At 43.9% G+C, this 25,606-nt stretch overlaps 1 protein-coding gene across 3 annotated transcripts in view; it reads left to right on the plus strand.

Moving 5' to 3' along the window:
• LOC118086970 (tetraspanin-15) overlaps positions 1 to 24,008 on the plus strand; it is a 76,895-nt gene extending 52,887 nt beyond the window's left edge. For 2 of the 3 annotated variants that reach the window (XM_035119097.3, XM_035119098.3), the window contains 3 exons: positions 10,824 to 10,877; positions 11,894 to 12,010; positions 23,479 to 24,008. In XM_035119097.3, coding sequence (XP_034974988.1) covers positions 10,824 to 10,877; positions 11,894 to 12,010; positions 23,479 to 23,709 — 402 coding nt within the window. In that variant the 3' untranslated portion in view covers positions 23,710 to 24,008. Of the gene's footprint in view, positions 1 to 10,823; positions 10,878 to 11,893; positions 12,011 to 13,668; positions 14,280 to 23,478 lie in introns of those variants that run through there. The other variant, XM_088671445.1, reaches the window with a different exon arrangement.
• Positions 24,009 to 25,606: the final 1,598 nt, after the last annotated feature.

The following is a 25,606-nucleotide window of genomic DNA, read 5'->3' on the forward strand; positions in this document are numbered from 1 at the left end:
GGCGCCTGAGGGCAAGGCAAGATATACTTGGAGGATGGGAGGGTTGCTGCTGCAGAGTTTCTACCAAAGGGGTTATTGGAGTTCAGACCACCCTGCCAGATACCTGCAGATATTGTTACCTTTCATGAATTGGTTGGGTCTTTAAAACAAAAAACAAAACAAAACTTCCAGCCACAGAGAATTCAGTGGTATGTTTTTGTTTCAAGAAATGCCTTCAAAATTAACCAGTTAAGATTGCGCCCTCTGGACCATGTGGTACTCGTTCCCCACTGACTTTCTGAAATCCACTCAGTATTGTAGACAGCCCCATCATAAATAGATTTAAGTTGTTTTTCAAAGCACAGGACCATTGTACTTCCCTCCCTATAATGTTCTATTGGTGGGTATTTTCTATTCCTTAATTCTTTGTACGTATTAGGAGTCCTGCTTATTTATCTTTGGCACTTCTATGTGGCTGCAGATATGTCCCCACCCCACCCCACCCCCGTGCTCCAAAATATATAAACTTCATTGCATCCAGTGACGAGCTGGAATGTGTTTAGAGGTGGACAACCAAGATGATAAAGGGTCTGGGAAGTGAGCCTTGCACAGAGTGCTGGAGAGAGTTGGGTATGTTTAACCCAGAGGAGAGAAGACTGAGAGGTGATATGAGAGCCATCTTCAAATACTGGAAGGCTGCCACATGGAGGATGGAGCAAGCTTGAAGTGAACCAATGGATTTAAATGACAAGAAAGGAGATTCCACCTAAGCATTAGGAAGAACTTTTTGAGGGCAAGAGCTGTTAGACAGTGGAATGGATTACCTGGGAAGGTGGTGGACTCTCCTTCATTGAAAGGTTTTAACCAGAGGTTGGATGTCCATCTTTGCAGGGGGTTGGACTAGATCAGTGTTTCTCAACCGCTGTTCCACGGTACACTAGTGTGCCGCCAGACGCTGGCTGGTGTGCCGGGACATGCCGCGGCGAGAAGGGCGATTTGCTGCCTTGTCACGTGCCGCCGGCCTTGGGCAGCCCCCCCAAAAAAAAAGAGAGAGAGAGAAGAGGCCAGGCGCTGCAGGGCGCTCCGAGCGCTCGGCACTTTGGAGCGCTCCGCTCTGCAGCCACCGGCCTTGGGCAGCCCCCCCCAGAAGAAGAAGAAGAAGAAGAAGAAGAAGAAGAAGAAGAAGAAGAAGAAGAAGAAGAAGAGGCCAGGCGCTGCAGGGCGCTCAGAGCGCTCGCCGTTTCGGAGCGCTCCGTTCTGCAGCCGCCGGCCTTGGGCAGCAAAAAAGAAAAGAAAAGAGGCCAGGCGCTGCAGGGCGCTCAGAGCGCTCGCTGTTTCGGAGCGCTCCGCTCTGCAGCCGCCGGTTCCAGGCACCGAGGCGGCAGGCCTCGGGCAGCCCCCCCCCAAAGAAGAGGCCAGGCGCTGCAGGGCGCTCCGCGCGCTCCCTGCTGCTACAGCAGCAGCAACAGCAGCCAGTTCCAGGCCCCTCTGGCTGGCTGGGGCGCTCGGTGGTCTCGCTCTACAGGGCATGGAGGTATGTCTTATGGAGGTGGTGTGCCTCGTGATTTTTTTCACGGAACAAGTGTGCCGTGGCCCAAAAAAGGTTGAGAAACACTGGACTAGATGACCATTGGGGTATCCTCCAAGCCTAGTTGAAGTGATCAGTAAATCGCTTGGTCACTCTGCCTCCAAGATAAAGTTGTTTTCAGTGCAGGCTAAAACTCCATGGGCTTGTAATGAAGATCAAGTCCCATGGAGGTTAGAAGTAGCAAGAGCTCTGAATATGTGGCTGTTTTTTTCACCTCTCTGTGGGAGCCAGTGAAAGTGCTGTGTTTTTCACCTCTCTGTGGGAGCCGGCACAGCTCTGCCATTGCTTTTGACTTGAGTTTCCTTGGGTTTTATCCTCTGTGATTCAGAGTGCTGCGGGATGTCAAGCTGGTGCATGAAAGGCACACGAGGGGAGGTATTGCTGGGGTTTTAAATCACATTGTCAGTCCCCTCCATGTGCAGTTCTCTGGGTGCACGTGATCCCTGCTACACAATTGCTGTGTACAGTTCAGTAAGACCTTTTGTCCAAGGATCCACGTGCTTGGCAAACATTAGGCAGGCTAGTGGTGGTAGAGGTGTAACAGATTGCAAGACAGAGGGAGCCTCTTCCTTCTAGGTTTGGGGGTGGGATCCTGCTTCCAAACTCAGCTTTATCACAGTTGCAGGACTGGATCACCCTTGTGGGCTGTGAATGGCACTCTTGCTCCCGTTCATTTAAGAAGAGGGCCTGTAGCTCAGTGGCAGGCCATCTGCTTTTCCTCGGGTTCAATCCCCGGCACCTTCAGATATGCCTGGAAGAGATTCCCTGCCTGATACCCTGGAGAGCTGCTGCCAGTCAGTGCAGGCAATGCTATGCTAGACCAAAGGCAGCTTTCTCCATTCATGAGGGTGGGGAGTGGATTTTTTAGATGGGCCTCAGAAGAACTTGGAAGCTCCCTTCAGAGAGCCTGCCTGTTGTGATGGTTAGAGTGTCAGACCCAGACCTGGGAGACCAGGGTTCAAATCCCCCACTCAGCCATGAAGCTGACTGGGTGACCTTGGGCCTGTTGAGCCTAGCCTCTGCCTCATAGGGTTGTTTTGGGGATTAACAGAAGAGGGGGCAAACCATGTCTCCACCCTCATCGTTCAGCCTGGACACTGAAAACGAGCACTGAGGGCCTTTTGGTGGTTCCCACACGGCGAGATGTGAAGCGGCAGGGAACCAGACAGAGGGCCTTCTCAGTAGTGGCACCCACCTTGTGGAATGACATCCCATCAGATGTCAAGGAGAAAAGTAATTATATCACTTCTAGGAGCCATCTGAAGGCAGCCCTGTATAGGGAAGCTTTTTAAGATTTAATGTTTTACTATGTTTTTATATATTCTGGAAGCTGCCCAGAGTGGCTGGGGCAACCCAGTCAGATGGGTGGGGTACAAATAATAATAACTGATTATGAAATCCTTGGAGGAAAAGGTGGGGTGTATATGCAATAATATATGCAAACAAATGAATAAAAGAGAGCAAGTGCTTTGCATGCAGAAGGTATTGGGTTCAATCCCTGGCATCTCAAGGTAGGGTTGGGAAAAGATTTTTGCATCTGAAATCCTGGAGAGCTATTGCCAGCCAATGTTGACAATACTACAATATTGTGCTAGATGGAAAATTGCACAAGTCTGGCTCAGCTGCCCCTTCCTATGTTGCACTCTGTGTTTTCCATCTAGCACAATATTGTAGTTTGCACTTCTGGGAGTTCTCGGTCCACATACTGCCTAAGCCTGCCTTGTAGAATTTTAACCATAACCTTGCTAGCGTGTGAAATGAGCGCAATTGTGCAGTAGTTGGAGCATTCTTTGGCTCTGCCCTTCTTTGGGATAGGGATGTAGACTGATCTTCTCCAATCCTCTGGCCATTGCTGAGTTCTCCAAACAACATGTTACTCTACTGTAAGGTTGTCATACACTATAAGCTCCCATCCATCTGGTGTAACAACATTGGGCTACATTAGGGAGGCTGGCATTACCCACACCCTCTCAACTCCAGAGACACAGTGTTGCATAATGGTTAGGGTGTTGGACCATGATCTGAGAGACCAGAGTTTGAAACCCCACTTAGCCACGACACTCACTGGCTGATCTTGGGCCAGTCACTGTGTTCTCTTAGCCTAACCTAACTCACAGAACAGTTGAAACAAAATATAAAAAATCCTTCCAGTAGCACCTTAGAGACTAACTAAGTTTGTCATTGGTATGACGATTATGATATCTGGCTTTAGTCAGGTGAGGAAGTATGAGATATTTTAAGCATATTCAATAGTCACTTCCTAGGGACAGAAATGTATTCACCAGATCTGGGATGGATTACGTTCATAGCCATTGGTCACATGGGAAATATATAACCTGGAGGACCTCAACTAATTGGGTTTTTTAATGAATAATTTGTCCACAAGTCTTAGATATCCAATACAATCAGTTTGACAATCCAATATTCTTTCTACCACCCCCTGAATTGAAATCTGCCTTTCTCCAAGGCTAGCTGTCTGGAATCACACACTTGGAAAATCAGTGAATAAAAATATACTGCCTGCCACTTTGCTGCCAGCCCTTTAAGAATTTTTTGCATTGCACATTATTAGTATTAGTAATAATTAAACTTAGTTGCTTTTTTTAAAAGAAAAGTAATTCGAAGTTATTTACAGCAATAAATTACACATAGATTAAAACATCTAAAACTCATTGATACATTATATATTTAAAGGCATTGGAACTCTTCATGGAAGGCAAATCTGATTTTTTTCTGCTATGCCCATTGATGTTCAGAATGGCAGCAGAGTACCACCGAGGGAATTTGTAACTGTGTTAGTTCTGCTCAGTCTTATTTTCTGGAGTGTTCTTCTTTAAGCACTTAGGAATGGCGAATTATTGGTAAGGGACTTCATTGCTTAATGTGACTCTCACACCTAAAGGCATCATTCTAACAATGGGGAAAAGAGGCAATATCTTTTTGGAGGAAACAGAACACCTGAGACCAGTAGCACATTCAAACATTTTTCCGTTTGTCTTCTGAGATCTCCAACTGATGGGCTTGCAATAGCAGCTGGCTGGGAAGTGTGTTGTCTCTAGATCAGACCCCTACAGCAGAACTAGCCCTTAACACAGTAGTCCAGGGCAGAAGTGCAAATGTGTCTTGAACAAAAATGTTCAGAAAAATGAGCTGTTCAACATTGACCTCCTGAACACCAAGTTATGGGGTCAAATGAGGCTTTGGGGGTTAATTTGTTATGCCTGCATGTTATGCCCCATTTGTTTTTGTTTTTTTGGGTAATATCAAAGGAGAAATTCTAACTTTGATTTATTTATATATATTTTAAAAATAATATTTTGGTTTTATTTTTTAATACTGATGACTGATGTTTTAATGTATTTTTAATCTTTTGTTGGAAACCACCCAGAGTGACTGGGAAAACCCAGCCAGATGGGCAGGGTATAAATAATTTATTATTATTATTATTATTATTATTATTATTATTATTATTATTATTATTATACCAAGGTGCTAATTTTGTGATATGAATACAACTATGTTTGTGGTGGGGGGAGTAATAAAATCTAAAAGTACACTTCTGGTTAATTTGGTTTTTGTTGTTCCATTTTAAAATGGGTGTGTAAATAATTCAATTATTAACAAAAGTGAATCATATACCAATTTACTGCTTTGCTTTGCAAGTGGTACCATTAAGAAGCAGGTATCAGGAATTGCTGACTATTGCCCCATGTGGTGATATATGCAACTGCAGCTGCTCAGTGAAGAGTCTCCCCAACTTTGGTCTGGCCTCCACCTCCATTGGTGACCAGTGGATCCCCTGGATAGGACAGAGGCTAAGAGAAAGAGAAAGATGTCCTTTACAGTGCTGAATTTTGCAAATTCTGCATTCAAGGGCAGAAAAACACACCTAAAGGTCTTAAGCTGTATTTACACACAGTAGTAGCAAATGAAACTCTATTCACCAAAGCAGTTATGTGTTCATCTCCGGAATATGACTCTACTCAGTGTTTCAGGAGGGCCCTTTGTCGACAGAAGAAATAATCACTTTGGGGGGAATCTTGGGAGTCCAGCACAGCTGGGCCTTAGCATAAGGATGTGGTATGAACAAAGTTCTATGGTTGATCTAGTCATTGACAGTGCCTAAGTGAGTCCATGCAAAATTTTAGTGGCCTCCCCTACTGTCATGACTCAGCCAGTAGCTCTAGCTTTTAAAAAAACCCAGTGCTGGACTTGAATAACTTCTGGAACAATGTATATTTACCAGCTCTGTGCTCTGCCTGCTTTTGAATCTCCTGCCTGTGTGAAAATTGACCACGGAACTGCCCTGACTTTGCCTCTCACCTGACTCTTTGTTGTGTGCTCCACTTGCCTGGACTTTATCTTGGGCCAGCCCTGCTTTGGGTGCAGTGTGGCTGCTGGCAAGCCCCCTTGTGGATGAAATTGCCTCCGCAAGGGGACTGCAGTTTGAGACCTCATGTTTGTGCATGGACAAAGATGTATCAGCTACACAGACCATCCTTGCAATGCTAAAACCAGAACAACATTGTCACTTGAGTGAGAGTAAGTGCTGGGTGGCATGGGTGTAATATAGCCAGGATACTGATTCATGAATACTGAGGAACATGACTGGGAAATTAGCCCATATTTGTGTCTTTTTAAAGAAGAATAGAGCTGTGACTCTGGGATCAGAGAAAGCAGTGAAAATTGATGGCAAGGAAGTACATGTTGTCCAAGACCTGTTCCAGCACTAGGCAGTGATCACTAGCAATGAATGCCCACAGAGAGATCAAATAAATTGTGGCTTACGAGTTAGTTGCCTAGCTCTGTTCCAGTCCAAGTGTTTCACCAGGTGAGCAAAGCATCATTAGAAGATGCAATTTAGAAGATTACTGATCCATCAAACATTAAGCACAGTCTGCATTCATGCATATACATGACTGATAGTGGTTGGCTTCTGCAAAAATATAACATGATAAGCAAATTCAGTATACAACTTATGTGATATATATACAAGCAATTTGATTTGGTTTTGGTTTTCAGAGGCTATAACTGGCTTGCCTAAAGGGTTGGAACTATTGAATTTTCTGGAGCAATGAGATTCATTAAGAAAAAGGACATGCTCATTTGGAATCCAAAGAACAAAGAAGCATCATTTCTGCTGTTAGAATGGAAATAATCTTAGTTTCCTATGCATCTTGTGTCCAAGGGAATGATATCTGATGATATGCATCATGAGGGAACAGTACAGGCTTCCTGGTCTTCCTATTGCTACCTGGCAGTGCTAAGGCCCAAGGATTCTATTGTTCAAATCGGAGCTTTTTTTTCAGCTGCAACTTGCCAGAACTCAGTTCCGACACCTTTCAGATGGACACCATTGCCATTCTAAGAGAATGAGGAAGGTGTTCATGGTAAGTTCCAGCACCTCTTTTTCTAGGAAAATAGCACTGGTTAAAAGTCTTGCAGAAAGACCATTTGGTCCATTTCATGCTATTCTGAGCTGGGTTGAGGTGTGACATCTGGTTTCTATAGAACTGAAAAGCAAGTTTGATTGTCACTCCATCTTCTTCACTATACTTAAAAGAATGGAGTTGGAAGGTCTGTCATCTGGCACGAACCCAGAAAAGCCTGGGGTGGGTGCATTGTTGGAGAAGTATATGTGCTGGTTGTGTCACACAAGAAACAAGCTCCTTAGAACACTTTCTGAACAATTCATTGCATGCGCTGCAACAGATTTGAGAGTGCACAGTGTGGAGGCCGAAGGAGACAGCAAGTCACCATGTTGACATATGAGACCTAGGGAGGAGACCACATTGATTATATAGGTATTTTTCTCTGTGTAAAATAAACTGCTTGATTAGTTTTGCACTATGTGCCTAAGATCCTATGTGGAAAATGCAGCAGGGAGCATGGAGGGCCACCCTTACAGTGGCTATAAGCATCTGGATGTGGTGGCCTGTGCCACCTTCCAGTCCCTTGCTCAACCACAGTGTTCTAAGCAGTCACACCAACCTACCTTCAGATCTTAAGGTGCTATATTATTATTGTTTTACAATTACCGTATATCCCACCTTTCCCCCAAGGAGCATACAGTGGAGTGTATGGTTCTCCTCCCCCTCCATTTTATCCTCACAACATCCCTGCAAGGTATGTTAGACTGGCTAAGTAGGAATTTGACCCCTGGGCTCCCAGGTCCTGGGCCTGACACTCTAACCACTACACCACACTTGGTGCTGGTCAGTATATATCACGGCATCAGTTTTCAGGACCTGCCACTAATCGGGGAGGGGGCACCTCAGTTGTCAGATGCTGACAGGGTGTGGGGAGAGCAACAAGATGTTGGAGAAGATGGCCTGCTTTGGGGGCCCTGCCTTGTGCCTGTCACCAAGGTTCAGTTGCCAGTCTGCTCAGCTTTTGTATATTGAATGGGGTGTGGAATTTTGTCCTTTGCCTCAGAAATCAAGTCATCCACAATTTGATCATGAGTGAAGGAGTCTGAGCTGATCTACATTAACTCTGGAGGGTGAAGAACCCAGAGTTGTTTTCTCAGAGGGTATCTCATATGGCACTGACGTAGACTCAGGGATTGCAGAGGAGAAGCCACTGTGCTTTATAGGGTTTCAGTCTCCTTCTCCAAGCTTCCCATCAGACAAGTCATTGCTTTTGAGTGCCTCCCTCACCATCTTGCCACAAGGGCATGACAGCACAGCCAGCTGTGTGGAACACCATAGGCCTATTCCTTACACAGCTCTTAAACCCTAAATGCTTGCTTCAGCCCCTTCTTAGCCCCTCTGGCTGGCCCACATCACTCCCTTCTCATCTGTGGCAAATTGTAGCACGAGGAAAGAATTGATCTCTCCACACATTTCATAATTTTATAAACCTCTCTTCTGTTGCTGCCTCCCACCTTCTTAGTCAACCAAATGCTACCTTTCATATTTAATATCACCCGTGGCTTATGGTAAATAAAGCATTTCAGTTACTGCAATTGCCAGGGTAACAATTACCCTGAACCAATGCCTGAACTTTCCCCTGCTAGGATACAACCTTAATGAAATTGCTTTCATTTTGGCCTTGGGATCCACACCTCCCTTCTTTGCCTCTAGGTTAAATGCCATTGAGAGGGGACAATTGCCTGAAATGTAACCCAGATAGGAATTTGCAGTCACTTCACATTTATGCATTAGGCCCAAGAGCATTTCAATCGTGTTCTATGGTGGTAAGTAAAAAGGAAAAGGGGAAAATCACTTCTAGACTTATTGTTCTTCAGAACTCCTCAGTTTTACTATGAGGAGGACTGATATTACTGCTCTGTTTGGCTCTACTACAAAGGAAATCAATGGAAAGCGATTCCTTTGCCTTCTGGAGGCCCTGTCATGACTTGGGTCTTCAGTTCCTGGGCCTTGTGTTCCGCAAGAGTCAAAAGGAATACAGGATTATGCAAAGACGTCACACATCATTATTTATGGAAAACCTTTTCAGTCAGAATGACAGTGTCTGCAAATGAAAATTAAGTCTGCCTTGAAGGCATGGAGGAGAAAGAAAATGATCAAAACACGCAATTTGCATTTCTTTGGGCTGGGGTATAAGGAATTATGGTAGATGATCAGATGTATAGCTCATATCCACTAGACTCTAGGAGCTTTGTGGGCCCAATTTTATGGCTCTCCTTTAGAGCTGAGGTTCAGTAGGGCCCTCCCTACAGAAGTTCTGGCACCTACTGAAGACTGTTTTTATTCCAGCAGGCATTTTAATTGAAGTTGGAATTTGTATTTTTAACTGATCTTTATTTTTTTGTATAGTATCTTTGTAACCCACTTAGATACTATTGTGGTTAAGTGGTATATAAATTGTTTTTTTATATAAAAGAGAGAGAGAGAATCACAACTCACCACCTACCCAGCTACTTAGGTCCACACTATACATTTAAAGGGCTTCCCCCAAAGAATCCTTGGAGCTGTTGTTTGTCAAGGATGCTAATAGTTGTTGTTGTTGTTGTTTAGTCGTGTTCGACTTTTCGTAACCCCATGAACCAGAGCACGCCAGGCACTCCTGTCTTCCACTGCCTCCCGCAGTTTGGTCAAACTCATGTTCGTAGCTTCGAGAACACTGTCCAACCATCTTGTCCTCTGTCGTCCCCTTCTCCTAGTGCCCTCAATCTTTCCCAACATCAGGGTCTTTTCCAGGGACTCTTCTCTTCTCATGAGGTGGCCAAAGTATTGGAGCCTCAGCTTCACGATCTGTTCTGATTTCCTTCAGAATGGATAGGTTTGATCTTCTTGCAGTCCATGGGACTCTCAAGAGTCTCCTCCAGCACCATAATTCAAAAGCATCAATTCTTTGGCGATCAGCCTTCTTTATGGTCCAGCTCTCACTTCCATACACCACTACTGGAAAAACCATAGCTTTAACTATACGGACCTTTGTCGGCAAGGTGATGTCTCTGCTTTTTAAGATGCTGTCTAGGTTTGTCATTGCTTTTCTCCCAAGAAGCAGGCGTCTTTTAATTTCGCGACTGCTGTCACCATCTGCAGTGATCATGGAACCCAAGAAAGTAAAATCTCTCACTGCCTCCATTTCTTCCCCTTCTATTTGCCAGGAGGTGATGGGACCAGTGGCCATGATCTTAGTTGTTAGGAGACCTCTAATAAATGCTCCCAGCACTCTTAACAAACTATAGCTCCCAGGATTCTTTGTTATAATAGTTCAAATTTCTAATGCAGACGGGCCATATGTCAGCCTTCTCCTTGAATGAATAGAAGGAGTTTGGAGTAGATAGAGTTTGATGATTCTGTGAATGGAGTTGGCATATTGGAAGTGAATAGATCTACCTTAGCAAATGGAGCAAAGGCTGAAAAATGAGACCCTTCCCCATGTACACTTGATGTGCCTTGAGTCTGTCCCCACCCCCCTTCACTGCTTGGAATTTTGCAAAGTGGCAGTTATACCCATTTCCCCACCGCCGTGACAACCGGGGGTCAGGGGATTGAAATATATCTAAAGGAGACTTCAGCCATCTTAAAAGCTGCTGCAGAGTCTGAGGTGCTTTCAGTGCAAAGTTCCGACTCTCCAAATGCAAGTGTTCAAAAGGCCAGAGGGTGGCCAATATTAAACTCTTTTGTGGCTTGGTTTGTCAACAGTTTTTGTGGTCTGGTGAAAAGTCTTAAGAGAAAGAGAGAGAATCCTACCCTCTTTTACCTTTCTTGTGACTTTTAAAAACAACAAACCCACTATCCACTTGCACTGAGTTTGGATCTTCTTCTCCCTCTCTTAATAGGCCCCAGGAGAAGTCATTAACACACTGTGTGGATACAAGACTCTAAATAAAGAGGTAACAAACAATTTTTAAGGTACCCGAGGGCTGAGCCAGGCATTGGGTAGCAGACATTTGTGGAGGGAGGAGGTTGTCCTTTGTGGGGCAGACGAGGGGGGGAGTAAGGGAGTCCTCACCCAATGAAGCCGAGTAGAGAGAGCTTAAGGACAGGTGACAGGCAAGGCTTCCTCACACAGCACATAGTTCAGGTATGGAATTTGCTACCACAAGATGGGCAGCTATCTTGGTTGGCATTGAATGCAAGCTAGACAAATTCATGGGGGACAAGGCTACCAATGGCTGTGGCCTCCCCCCACTAGGAGGTCTCGAGTACCAGGTGCCAGGGATCATGAGCTGGAACTCGTGTCTTACTTGTGAGCTTCCCATTGTGGCATCTGGAATAAGAATGTAAGAAGAGCCGTGGAAAATGTTTGCAGAATACTGAAAAACTCAGTGTAGGAAAAGTTAGAACGCAAATAGGATTTGAGTAAGAAGAGCAGTGGGGGCGAACTTTTTGTTTTTATTGGGAGATAAGGTGAAGGTATAGAGTAACTATAATATGCAGCATAAATTGAAATTTTGAGGGAACCAGGGAGGGAGGGAGGGAGGGAGGGAGGGAGGGGAAGTCGTAGGTGGAATGACTGATTGCTAAATTTGAAAAGTTGTTGGATTGTTTAAAAATTGTAAATAAAATTATAATAAAATAAAATGTAAGAGGAGCCTTGCTTGATCAGGCCAAAGTCTCTTCTGGTCCAGCCTCCTGTTCTCATGGTGGCCAACCAGGTGCCCCCAGCGGAAGCCCACAAACAGGAATGGAGCTCAACAGCAGCTCTCTCCCCACCTGCAATTCCCAGCAACTGGGATTCCAAGGCACACTGTTTTTGACTTGCTATGTTGGAATCAAAACGCATAATACCAATTGGTTTTTGGTAGTCCCATGAGATCCCTGTTAGTCTCGTGTAATTTACAAGGAGAGCTGAGGGAGTTACTCAGACTCGAAATATTGCCTTTAATGTGATTTGTTCTCTTTGTAGCGCCTGGAGCTGGTGGCCACGATTCATGTACGTGGCTGCATCCATGCGGTCGGATTGTGGCTTAAAGACAATTTTGAAGCCACTTTTGGAATTGTTTGCTCTCTGCTGTTTCCACAGGTATGTAATAAACATTGTGTTGCTCCTGGATGGCTATTCAGAGGTGTGTGTTTTCCTCCCAAACAGAGGTGAAGATATTCCTTCTTTACTATAGATCACCATGAAACTACATTCCGACAAAATTCTGCATTAATTAAGCCAGATGGTTGGGGTGTTGATGAAATTATTATTATTATTATTATTATTATTATTATTATTATTATTACTACTACTACTACTACTTCCCAAAAATCAGCATCCACATCTAACTTAATTGACCCATATGACAATGCAGGTCAACCACTTCTGATTTTATTTTATTTTTTAAAAATCATTATAACTATAATCTCTCAGCCCCTCACCAAATTATTCAGTATGGCTATTTCCATTAACTGACACACGCTGGTTTCTTCCTCTGGAATTCTGATCCTTACCTCATTTTTTCAGAGACTCCAGATAGCAACATGGAAAAATTGTCAGAGTTTCCTTCCATGTTTTTTCAACTTGATTTTTGTGGCACTGAAAATGGGTTGCAATAAACCCCAATTGCACTCTAATTTATCCAGAGTGGGTAGGCAAAGCACAGCTGAGGTTTTGCAGGTCTCCTGTACCTTTAATCAAAAGCTTCCTGCTGTTGCTTTCTGTTTTATTGCTCCTGGAAATAAAGTTTCCTAGATTCTAACCTTCATATCTAGTAAAACTTATTTTAAAGGCGTATTCAGATACATAGATAATTGATCAATGCAGATAATTTATCATACTTCTAGTTCATATATCATAAAATTATTCAATCATGTGCCCAAAAAAGCTCTCATTACTGTTTAACAGCCACTTATGATTAATTATCCATTTGTAACAGCCATGGCATATTTCATTAGCTTTCAGTTGTGTTTCCAATCTGTTACACACATCAGAAAACAGCTCTGTCTCTTCATCTCTAGGAAACTAACATAAGAGAAGTCATAATACTGCTTTATTCTGCCTTGGGAAATCCTATATGTGGTTGGAGCCCTACAACCTTTTCTTATGTGTCCACAGACTCCTTCCAGTGAGCTAGTGCCACAACCTTTGTATCCAACAGGGATTGGGACACGAGAGTCAGAGGCTGCAGGCTCTTCACACTGATGAATGATGATGATGTTGGTGACAAGCACGCATATCATGTGTGTTGTTAACTATCCTAAAGAGCCAGTTGTGGCATAGTGGTTAGAGCAGGCATCCCCAAACTGCGGCCCTCCAGATGTTTTGGCCTACAACTCTCATGATCCCTACCTAACAGGACCAGTGGTCAGGGATGATGGGAATTGTAGTCCAAAACATCTGGAGGGCCGAAGTTTTCCAAGTCCAGGAATGGCCATAGCTGTCAAACCAGTTGCAGTTGGTAAAAGGCGCAGCTGGGTTCACCAGGATTGGCCCTTGCAGGTTGGCTAGCTAGAGTGCTGAGGGAAGCCAGGGCTCCAGCCTAGCTAGGGAACTCCAAGCATTGAGCAGTTCGGGAAGAGAGCCATGGACTGCACTGGCTTTGAGCTCTGGTTTGAAACGGAAGCCATAATGCTAGCTGGCATTTTTCTGGAAGCTAATCAGTGAGGCCACTCCCTGGCCGCATTGGATAGCATAACCTACTTGGTGGAGTGCCCCTTAATTCCTACTTTTTGAATTATTTCTATCCCACTCTTCAGCCAGAAAGAGCCTCCAGGACAGGGTACAGATGCCAGTGCTGGACAATCCCTGCTCGGACTTCCGCGAAAGGAAAAGGGACTGGGCGAGCAGAGGAAAAAAGAAAACCCAGGCACTGATTCCTAGTAACAGAATTCTTTCAAAGACCAGCTGGAGCAGAAATGAGAGGAGGAGTTGGGGGTCTTTCGGCAGAGCTGAAAAGAGAGCTGCCCTCTCCCTTTGCAATGGCTGCTGTGATCAAGCAGGGGAATGTCATCCTCCTCCAATTCACTGCTTCTCTTCCCTTTAATGTAAGCAGGTGAAATGTCTCTTTGCCTGAAGAGGAAGTGCTGCCCCCCAAGCACACAAAGCCCCCTCCAGCCATAGCAACCCCCAACCCCCCCCCAGCTGATTAACATCCATTTATAATCCTCAAATAAGACTTTCTGAAAATCAGGGAAGGTTGCTAAGTGACAGGGAGGCACTTAGCATATCATTTACAAAAACAAAGTGTTTTAAAAGAAGGAAATGAATGCTCTTTAGCACCCAATAAAACTGAAAACCATCCATTGCTTCAATAAACACATTATTCACACTAAGCAAAAAAAATAAAGAGTGATGGTTTTGCCAAGATACACAAACTTGAGCTTTCTTCCTTCAAATGTCAATATAGTTTTGTTAAGTAGATGATTCAGATGCAGCAATAATAACTTACACTGCATTAGCCAAGGGACACGGGTGGCGCTGTGGTCTAAACCACTGAGCCTAGCTGATCAGAAGGTCGGCGGTTCAAATCCCCATGATGGGGTGAGCCCCCGTTGCTTGGTCCCTGCTCCTGCCAACCTAGCAGTTCGAAAGCACGTCAAAGTGCAAGTAGATAAATAGGTACCGCTCTGGCAGGAAGGTAAATGGTGTTTCCGTGCACTGCTCTGGTTTGTCAGTAGTGGTTTAGTCATGCTGGCCACTTGACCTGGAAGCTGTACGCCGGCTCCCTCGGCCAATAAAGCGAGATGAGCATCGCAACCCCAGAGTCATCTGTGACTGGACCTAATGGACAGGGGTCCCTTTACCTTTACTGCATTAGCCAGAATCTGCATGGCTTCAGAGAAAAGCATATTCTGGATGCTTTATTAATATTATAGGACAGTAAAAACAATTTCTGGCCTTTTGGTCTTCACACATCAGAAGACTCAGTGCACTTTGACTGTATAAATGTTAACAAAACAAAAAAAGGAAGAAAATGTTTTAAAAGCTTTTCTCTGTGTTCTCTCCAAGTCATCAAAATCCATCCCTAAAATTAGAGGAAGTGAAGCAGAGTGTTCATCTTGCTGGGTAACACTCATGCAAACTGGGCAGACTGGGTAGCAGGTTAGGGAGGTGAAAACAAGGGGGGCAGTGTCTGTTCCCCACAGCGGTCTGTTGAATTGCCAGTGTTCCTCTGCTGGTTACTCTCAAACTGATCCCATCCATTATGCTGGCATCCTTCATAATTTTTTGCAAGGGAGATGGTTCTCTTTTGGTAAGAGTGCTGGAGGAGACTCTTGAGAGTCCCATGGACTGCAAGAAGATCAAACCTATCCATTCTTAAGGAAATCAGCCCTGAGTGCTCACTGGAAGGACAGATCATGAAGCTGAGGCTCCAATACTTTGGCCACCTCATGAGAATAGAAGAATCCTTGGAAAAGACCCTGATGTTGGGAAAGATGGAGGGCACTAGGAGAAGGGGACGACAGAGGACGAGATGGTTGGACGGTGTTCTCGAAGCTACGAACATGAGTTTGACCAAACTGCGGGAGGCAGTGCAAGACAGGAGTGCCTGGCGTGCTCTGGTCCATGGGGTCACGAAGAGTCGGAAACGACTAAACAACAACAACCACAGCTACAAGCCAGCAGTTGGGCCTTATGATGGCACCTGGAGCTCCCCCATCGTGGGGGACAGTATAGGGGAGAGAAGAGGAGAGAAACTGAGCTTGCCTACGAGTTTCCCCCTAACCTTCCCCAGTCCCTGCACTTCCCATGTTGCTACCACCAGTGGGGCAGAGGGATGAAGGGGAAACAGTTATATATATTTTTTTAAAAATCCCAGCAGCTTGCCTTATTTTCAGTTTTATGTCTTCGGTAAATGCTGTGCACAACTGCATACAGCTTAAAATAGCGGTGGTGAACCTACAGCCAATGGGCTGGATTAGGCCCACCAAACCGCCTTTTTTTCTCACCATTGTCACCAGTGTTTGACCTGAGACAGCAGCATGGCGTATTGCACACGACAGGCAATAATGGCTCCCTTGTATCGCTTTGATATAAGGGATACAACAGGATAGAAGTTTATAAAATGCTACCTGGCATGGAGAAAGTAGACAGAGAAAAGTTATTTCTCCCTCTCATAACACTCGAACTCATGGACATCCAGTGTAGCTAAATGGACACGGGGATGGCCACCAACTCGGATGGCTTTAAAAGAGGATGTGATAAATTCCGCCACAATGGCTCGGCTCTGCCTTCATAGTTGGAGGCAGCAATGATTCCAAATGCCAGTTGCTGGAAACCGCAGGAGGGGAGAGTGGTCTTCTGCTCATGTTCTGCTCCCAAGGGCATCTGGTTGGCCCATGTGAGAACAGGATGCTGGACCAGATGGGCCATTGGCCTGATCCAGGACGCTCTTATGTCCTGCAATACACAAGCCCAGTGCACAGCACTACTGCAGTCGTCTCACACATATGCTTTACAAAATGGGACCAGAGGAGCACATGGTAGCTTTAAGAGCTTTCATCTTGACACACCATTGTTTATTTTCAACTGGGTAATGTAAAACCAGATGCCATTTTTATGACTTGAACTATCACAGAGAATTCAGTGACTATCATAAGAGTGTATCCCAGCTTCTCCCGGGTGTAAATTGATTTGTCAGTGAAAACATTCACCTGTTAATCCATAGTTAAGTGGATATGCCTGTCAGCAGCTAATTATTCAGCCCATCTCCTGACTTCTATATATTCCTTTGCAATTAACAGAGACAGTGTTGTCTAATTGATAGAGCACTTCATATAAATTCTTCTCTTCGCCCATTGCAGTTTACAAGGCTGTTTACCAGATTGATTAGCACTAAAGAAAGCCATTAGTATTGCTTATACACAACAAAGCCAACACGAAACAGAAATTGTTCAGCTTAACTTAATAAATATTGCTCTTGTCACTTAGTTCTCTTCATATTGACACTAATCGTGATTGGTATAAATCAAATTTTCAAGAAAGTGACAGTTCAGTAGCTCTGAAGAAACAGCAGTGAGAGCCCTTTAGAAATGAAACGTAGCTAAATTGAGCCATTAGAATCTATGGCAATATCTGTCAACACGCTGTTGCTTGAAAGTATCCCACCAACCCAGAGCCAGATTAAGACTTAAGAAGAGCCTGAGTAGGGAAGCTGCATTTTCTCATTGTTCATGGAGAGCACATAACATGCCTCAAGCAGAAACTACAATTTTGCATGCATCTGTTTAGACCCAGCGTTCCCAACCTTGGGTCATTAGCTGTTTTTGGACTACAACTCCCATCATCCCTAGCTAGCAAGACCAGTGGTCAGGGATGATGGGAATTGTAGTCCGAACACTGGTGGGGACCCAAGGTTGGGAAACACTGGTTTAGACCACACTGTGGGTGTTTCTCCTCTGCTGTGACATCTCCACATAGATGGGTGGTCACATTATAGACACAGTTGTGTTTTCTAGCCAAATGCTAATTTCTAGCTGTACTTACAGCACCTGGAGCAAATTAGCAGTCGGTGTGTCACAGCTTCACAGCTTCATTCGATTTAATTCAAATTATTTTATTCAATCTAAAGTTAGGCAACTCAGACCCTTGAGAATTGCTATGCTAAAAAAACAACCCAACACGGTTACACGTAGATACTTCTGAGCTAGCACATTGAGCTTGTATGCATTGCACAAATCTATCTTCACCAGTGACCGTCCTGTCTGGGAGCCATCTATGGTATTAATCTCAAAATGGACTGTTGCTTGAAAGCATCTCACCAAACCAGAGCCAAATTGAGAAATAAGAACTTAAGGAGGGTCTTCTGGATCAGGCCAGTGGCCCACCTAGCCCAACATCCTGTTCTCGAGAGTAGCCAACCAGATTCCCCCGTGACAAACCTGCAAGCAGGATTGGAAGGCAAGAGCACTCTCTCCCTCCCCACCTGTGGTTTCAATCACTTGATATTCAGAAGCATTGCTGCCTCCAACTATGAAGGCAGAATTGCTATTAGCCAACGAGAGCTCTCTCTCCTCCTCCATGAATTTGTTGAATCATCTTTTAAACACATCGAGGTTGGTGGCCATCACTGCCCTCTGTGGGAGCAAGTTCCATTTACTGGTAGCTATGCACTTCATGAAGACTTTATTTTATCTGCCCTGAATCTCTATAAAGACCTTTAGAGGTCCTAAGCACTGAAAATATTATGGTGCCCCACCCCTGTATGTAATATATATATGACAAAGTTTACATGTGTGCTGAAATGTGCGTGCTTGTATGTCATGTGCAGCACATGACAGGATCCAATTTGCATTATTTTGTTAATGTCTCCCTGGTTTAGGTGGATATTAGTAATAAAAAGAGGACCAAAGAATGTGGGAGGAGTGTGGAGTATAAGGAAATCTAGCAGAGTTCTGATTTTCCCCATGGTGATTACTTCATACTATGCCGCTTTATTTATAATAGGTCAAATTCTTTCAGAATTTTCTCCTTTTTTTGCTTTGCTGGATCCCTAAGGTTATGTGTGGTCTGCCTATTGGGTAATTCAGCACAGCACCAAACTTGCTGATTCCAAAGACCTACCACACCAGGAATAATTTCTTAGGAGAACAGCAGGTATGCAAATAGATGTGCTAGCAATACAATGTCATCATCCATAACTCCAAAATCATGTTGCAGATGCTTGTTTCTTTATATCCCATCTTTCAAATCAAAGACCCTACTAAGGCAGCATTCACAGAGTACCACCACCAATAATGTCCGGGTTGCTGGTGCTACCCACTGAGGTTTAGAGTTGGAAGGGCTTATAAGTAGAGCAGTATTTCATAAGAATGAGAGGCTGCAGGGATTGGCTTTAGTTTGGGGTATGTTTATTATGGCAGCAGTGCAACTTACTGCAATTTTCAAAGGTTTTTTTAAGGCAAAAGAAAAAGAAAAGAAAACCAGGCAGGGTGATTTTCCAGGGACAATTACCATAAAATCCCCAACTACCCTTTGTAAGTAGAAATAGTTGGTGCCTTTTATGTGAACCTCACTAGGTTGAAAAGCTGAATGAAGTTGGGCCAAACACAATTGTCATCACAGCTGCCCTTCATCACAGCTGGTGGCATCAAAAAACTGTCATTACCTGGAGATACAGGACAACTTTTAAGAGACTTGAGGGCAGCATGATAGACTGCTGCGAACACTTAGTGATTTTTTCCCTGGCTAAGATTGTGCAGTCAAAGGGGCACTGCAGATTTTTAAAGCACACACATGCAAACATGCACACCACCTGTCTGATCTCAGAACCATAAAATTGTAAGCTAAAATTTTATAGGCTAAAATTATGAGCACACATATAATGGGTGGCAGTGACTCTTAAATAATATATCTGGGGGAGGGAGAAGAGACGTGTCTGCTGTATGCCATAGTTTCATTGAATTTGGTTCAAGCTGTTTTCCTGCAAATAAGCTGCCATTGGAGTGATCAAGGAGTTAATGCAAATCAAGCAACTTCACTGATTTTTTCCTGAATGCCTGCTGTTCCTAGTGCACACAGGATGGTGCTGATTAATGCTCTTACAATCATTATTTATCATCAGCATCTGTTTCCTAGCTAACAGCTTCTACCTGATTGTTTTTTGAAGAACAGAACACATTCTCTTGTTTCAGTATATTGCTTACAATTGCTGCATTGGGACCATTATCAAGGGAGATATCAGGTGGAAGCAGAAAGTTATAAATAAGCCCACTTTGCAAATGAAAATGAAAACTTGTCACTAATGAATGCATTTTTTTTGCTCACAATATACCATATTGAGCGCTCTCTCGATCTGAAATAACAAAGGCCCAGTTTATAGCTTTTTGGGGTGATCTGGCAGTTGCTGGAATCTCAGGCTCTGTCGGCGCTTCTCCAGATGGTTATCTATGTTATGAATAGCAGCCCACATAATAGGAACCTACCTGTTTTCAGGAGTCTGCATCCTCCTATTAGGCTTGGAATGCAGGAACACGAGAAGAGACTGGCTGATGGATCTGGGCAAAGGTCAATTTCATGCATCATCCTGTGCTCACTTGCCCACCAGCAAGACCTGACTACAACCATGCGCTCACTTGTGATCCCTGGAAACAGATACTGTACTGTCTTTGAAGACGTAATGCCTCCAGCAGTAGAACAGGAGCATAGCTATCATGGCACACTTATCCTCCATGATTCAGATAGGTAGCCATGATGGTCTGTCATAGTCATAAAAAATAACAAGATGAAAGATTTTTTTAAAAAATAGATGATCCAAAAAGAACTCCCTTAAGAGAATCAAGTCTTTTTGTCTTAAGACAGTCTTTAGAAGAATCTTTCCCCAAAAAATATTATTTTTTTATTAATTCTAGTAGCACCTCAAAGACCAACTAAGTATAAACTTTCTAGGTATGAGCTTTCATGTGTATACACACGAATATATATAATATATCCTCCATGAATTTGTCTAATCCTTCTTTACTGTCATAAGTAACAGTAGGTGCTGTCTCACTGCCTCAGCTCTTAATGTCTGGCATATTATACACTGAAGCGGAGCTTTTGTTAAATTTAATTTTTTTAAAAAAAAAATCACATTTATATACCACCTTTTCCTCAAGGTAGTGTACATGGTTCTCCTCCCCATTTTATCCTCCCAACAACCCTGTGAAGTGAGCTTCATGGCTGAGCAGGCCATAATCCAACCCAAGCATTATACCACAGGCTGCAGTCCTATCCTAAGCACACCAGTGAGTAAGCCCTGCTGAACACAAGGAGGTTTACTTCAGAGTATACATGCATAGCATAAGGGGTGCCAACTGGAATAAAATATTGGGGAGGCCGGTAAGCCCCACCCTGCATAATCAATCACATGACGCAGTGCATGCACACCATTTGAATGGCAATGCCCAAATATTTTATTGGGGAAGGCAAAGACTCCTCGGCCTCTAGGAGCTGGCTCCTATGCATAGCATTGCACTATTACTCATTTAGTTTTACCTAATTTTAATACTGTATTTTTAAATTGTTGCAGCTCAACCTGGGATCACATGGTGAAGGGTGGGCAGGAAATATTACTATTATAACTTGTGTAGTTATTACAGTTATTCTGACAGTATACTGTAGTACAGGGATGGGAAACCTTCTCGGCCCCATGGGCCAGATATTTAATTACCTGCCCCCCTGCACCTAGGCCAACTTTGACAGGCTGGCAAGATTTGAGAGGTGGGCGAGTCCACCTACCTGTCAAAGTTAGCTAGCGGGGGTGAAGGGAGTTAGTGACCGAGCAGGATTGAACTCCCCATCCATCAGCTGATGAGCGCATGGGATCAGTCCAGCCAGGTGCACACAGCCAAACCAAGCAGATTTGAACAGCTTTCTGCAGGAATAGACTACATGGTGCACACATGGTTCCCCACAGGATTGGCTGTGTGCACATCTGAAGCAAGTAGAATTTGCACTCTCCCTGCTCATTAGCTGATGGGAAATGAAGGTGTTGAATTCTGCTGAGTGCAGGGATCCACTGTGCCCGCAGAACTGTCCATCAAAGTGATGTCAGCAGTCCATTGATGTGATGTCATAGAAATAAATCCCAGTGAAGCAAGTAGTTGCATTCGCATGTAATAGTAAACCATGGTTAAATGCTACGTCTGTGAGCTGTTACAAACCCAAGCAAGTCTTGAGCTTCCACACCCCTACCCCTTGGGGAAAGTGTTCAACAGAAGTTAGTTTTGCTTTCATGGAATCGGGCTTGTTACTTCATGTAAACTAGAGATTGCCATTTATTACAAGCTGCAGTTAGTTGAACAAGCCAGCTTCATAACCCAATGGTTTAAAGTTGACATGTGAGCCAGAATCTCACCCACCCAGGCGCATTCCAGCTTGTGCTACCTGCACAAACCCATAGTTTTGCATTAAATGCATTGGGACTTACTGCTGAGTAAATATAAGCAGGCTTGTGCTGCCTTTGGACCTCACTGCTCAGGGAGCTGGGATGTGTGCACCATCACATCAGAGGGACGGTTAACAGACTGAATCATAAACTGGGCTGTTCTTTCCAGAGGCTATAAAGGGAGTTCTTTTTCAATCTAATATTATACATCGGGCTTCTCTTAAGTTTTAGAGTGATTAAGCAATATAAGCAATCTTTTTAAAAATGAGCTTCCACAAGTGGAGTTCTTTAACTGTGCGGGATCCTTATTTAAATAAAATAAACCTGAAGTTCCTGGGACCTCACTTAAAAAACAACAACCCAAAGACACCCCCCCCCAAAAAAAATAATAATACATTTTGAAAACCTACATTCTCACACATACATCACAACTAATAACACTACACATCTATAAAACATGTTATTAAGGGATCTACAAGCTAGTATAAACAAAACTGGTCTCTGGTTTTTTGAGGAATTGTGAATGAAATGAAGATCCACAATTCTCCCACAAAGGTATCTTCATGCTTTGTTCTTCTTGCCATTGTTAATTTGAGAGTCATTTTCTCTGCTAGGGCAACACACCACACTCCCTTGTACCAGGCATTCAAGTTTGTACTTTTAAAGTCCTTAACTGTTCCTCCTCATCTTGGTTGCCCTCCTCTGCACACGTTCCAGCTTGTCAACATCCTCCTTAGATTGCGGTGCCCAGAATTGGACACAGTATTCCAGTTGCGGTCTGACCAAGGCAGAATAATAGAGTGGGACTATGACTTCTTGGGAGAAAAGCAATGACAGACCTAGACAGCATCTTTAAAAGCAGAGACATCACCTTGCCTACAAAGGTCTGTATAGTTAAAGCTATGGTTTTCCCAGTAGTGATGTATGGAAGTGAGAGCTGGACCATAAAGAAGGCTGATCGCCGAAGAATTGATGCTTTTGAATTATGGTGCTGGAGGAGACTTTTGAGAGTCCCATGGACTGCAAGAAGATCAAACCTATCCATTGTTAAGGAAATCAGCCCTGAGTGCTCACTGGAAGGACAGATCCTGAAGCTGAGGCTCCAATACTTTGGCCACCTCATGAGAAGAGAAGAGTCCCTGGAAAAGACCCTGATGTTGGGAAAGATTGAGGGCACAAGGAGAAGGGGATGACAGAGGACGAGATGGTTGGACAGTGTTCTCGAAGCCACCAACATGAGTCTGACCAAACTGCAGGAGGCAGTGGAAGACAGGAGTGCCTGGCATGTTCTGGTCCATGGGGTCACGAAGAGTCGGACACGACTAAACGGCTCAACAACAACAGCATGACTTCCCTTGACCTGGACACTTGACTTCTGCTGATGCAGCCTAGAATTGCATTAGTTTTTTTTGCATGGACCGACTAAAAGTACCTCTGCTGCTAATAAGGTTAGCTTCCAAGAGAGCCCAAATGGACCCATTGCCTTTTGCATGTTGGCTGCTGTGCTGGATGATGGAGGGTTCTTACTTGCTGTGAACTTTCCCTGCAGGTTCTTCTATCAAAGCAGCTTCACTTGGGTTATGCATACCCACACTGTTGTATTAGGGAAACCCTGGCTATACACGTACATACCCTATCATAATTGCATTTTAAGCGCACGCATGTTAACAAGTAATTTTGTCTCCATCTTTTCTTGCAGGCAGTAGGTTTGGTGATGACCTGGTTATACTGGCAAAAGCTCAACGAGATTCATTACAGGCTGGACACTGTGGATTTCAGGGCACTAGACATGACTGACTTCGACTTTGCCTCTCTGGACCTCACTGGTGCTGGCTGGTGCTGGTGTTTGCCCCGTGAAGGTGGCTACTTACCAGTCCTTGACAAGGAGGATGACACAGTAAATGATGACATCTTCCAAAGTAAAGTTTGATTATATTCTGGGACTGTCTGAAAGACCGGCCTTCTGAGAGAGCCTGGTCAAGGCTTAGTGCATCCGTAGGTGCAGGGTAGCATTGTGATTTGTTTCATTTAGCAAAGCGAGAAGTAGGTATGACAAAGGGTGCTATATCTTTAAAATCCCACACAGTCTTCAGAAGGGTGTGGTTGGTTGGTGTTAATGTGGATTAATTTGGGTTCAGTGAGTGTCCTGAGATAGCATTTTTTATGATTTTATGTTTCCACAAATTTTTTGTATGTCTTTTTTGGAAATAAAATGTGGTCTTGCCTCCATCCGATCTCTTCCACTGAAAGCATCCTAGAATGTAGGAGCAGGTACAACATGAAAGTTGCACATGTTGGCATCCCATGTAAAATACCAAAATGCTCCTCTTTTCTCACCCAGATGCATCTGGTCCCCTGAAATCCCCTATACAGTGGTGCCTCGCTAGATGAATTTAATTCGTTCCACAGGTCTTTTCTTATAACGAAAAATTCGTCTAGCGAATCCCATAGGAATGCATTGAATTTTTTTGGAATTTTTTTTGCCCATAGGAACGCATTAATTGAATTTCAATGCATTCCTATGGCAAACTGTGATTCGCTAGATGAATTTTTCGTAAAACGAATTCGTCTAGCGAGGCAACCTCCACTAGAAAAAACCTTTCGTTAAGCGAAAATTTCGTTAAGCAGGGCATTCTTTAACCGAGGTACCACTGTATTTGTCTGCAGCCCCAACTTCACACCATTTTAAAGGCTTCTTTCATCTTCACTACATAAACCCAGTCAACCGGGAATAATGATGGTGCCACAGCTGTCTAGTCGTCAGGTGTGCCTTTGTGGGCATCATTGAGGAACAAGCATGTCTTCATGTAAATGGGTGTCACTGTGCTGCCAAAACATCAAGGGCATTTCCTCGTGGCACTGCGGCAATTTCACTACAACAAAGTGTTGCAAAAAGGTGAGTGTCGGCCTTGGCAACGAAGACCCTGTTTCAGCTCAGCAATAATCACAAGCTGCACACTCCCAAACCACCAAATGGGTGCAAAGTAGTTATCTATTAAGCACAGATCTGACCTGTGTACTGTGTACACATATATATTTTGTGTATCATATATATATATATATGTATGTATGACCCAAACTAATGGAAACTAATGGATAAAAAAATTCCTTCCAGTAGCACCTTAGAGACCAACTAAGTTTTTATTTTGGTATGAGCTTTCGTGTGCATGCACACTTCTTCAGATACACTGAAACAGAAGTTACCAGACCCTTATATATAGTGAGAGGGTGGGGAGGGGTGTTACTCAGAAGGGTGGTAGGAATGGGTGATTGGCTGATAGGAGTGGTGAACCTGTTGACAACTGTTAACGACTGTACTGCAATTGGTCTTGCAGGAAAAAGCAAGGGGTGAGATTCATAGAATCATAGAGTTGGAAGAGACCACAAGGGCCATCCAGTCCAACCCCCTGCCAAGCAGGAAACACCATCAAAGCATTCTTGACAGATGTCTGTCAAGCCTCTGCTTAAAGACCTCCAAAGAAGGAGACTCCACCACACTTCTTGGCAGCAAATTCCACTGTCGAACAGCTCTTACTGTCAAGAAGTTCTTCCTAATGTTTAGGTGGAATCTTCTTTCTTGTAGTTTGAATCCATTGCTCCATGTCCGCTTCTCTGGAGCAGCAGAAAACAACCCTCCTCTATATGACATCCTTTTATATATTTGAACATGGCTATCATATCACCCCTTAACCTTCTCTTCTCCAGGCTAAACATACCCAGCTCCCTAAGCCGTTCCTCATAAGGCATCGTTTCCAGGCCTTTGACCATTTGGGTTGCCCTCTTCTGGACACGTTCCAGCTTGTCAGTATCCTTCTAGAACTGTGGTG

Source organism: Zootoca vivipara, chromosome 6 (assembly GCF_965207765.1).
Source record: "Zootoca vivipara chromosome 6, rZooViv2.hap1.1, whole genome shotgun sequence".
Classification (NCBI taxonomy): Eukaryota; Metazoa; Chordata; class Lepidosauria; order Squamata; family Lacertidae; genus Zootoca; species Zootoca vivipara.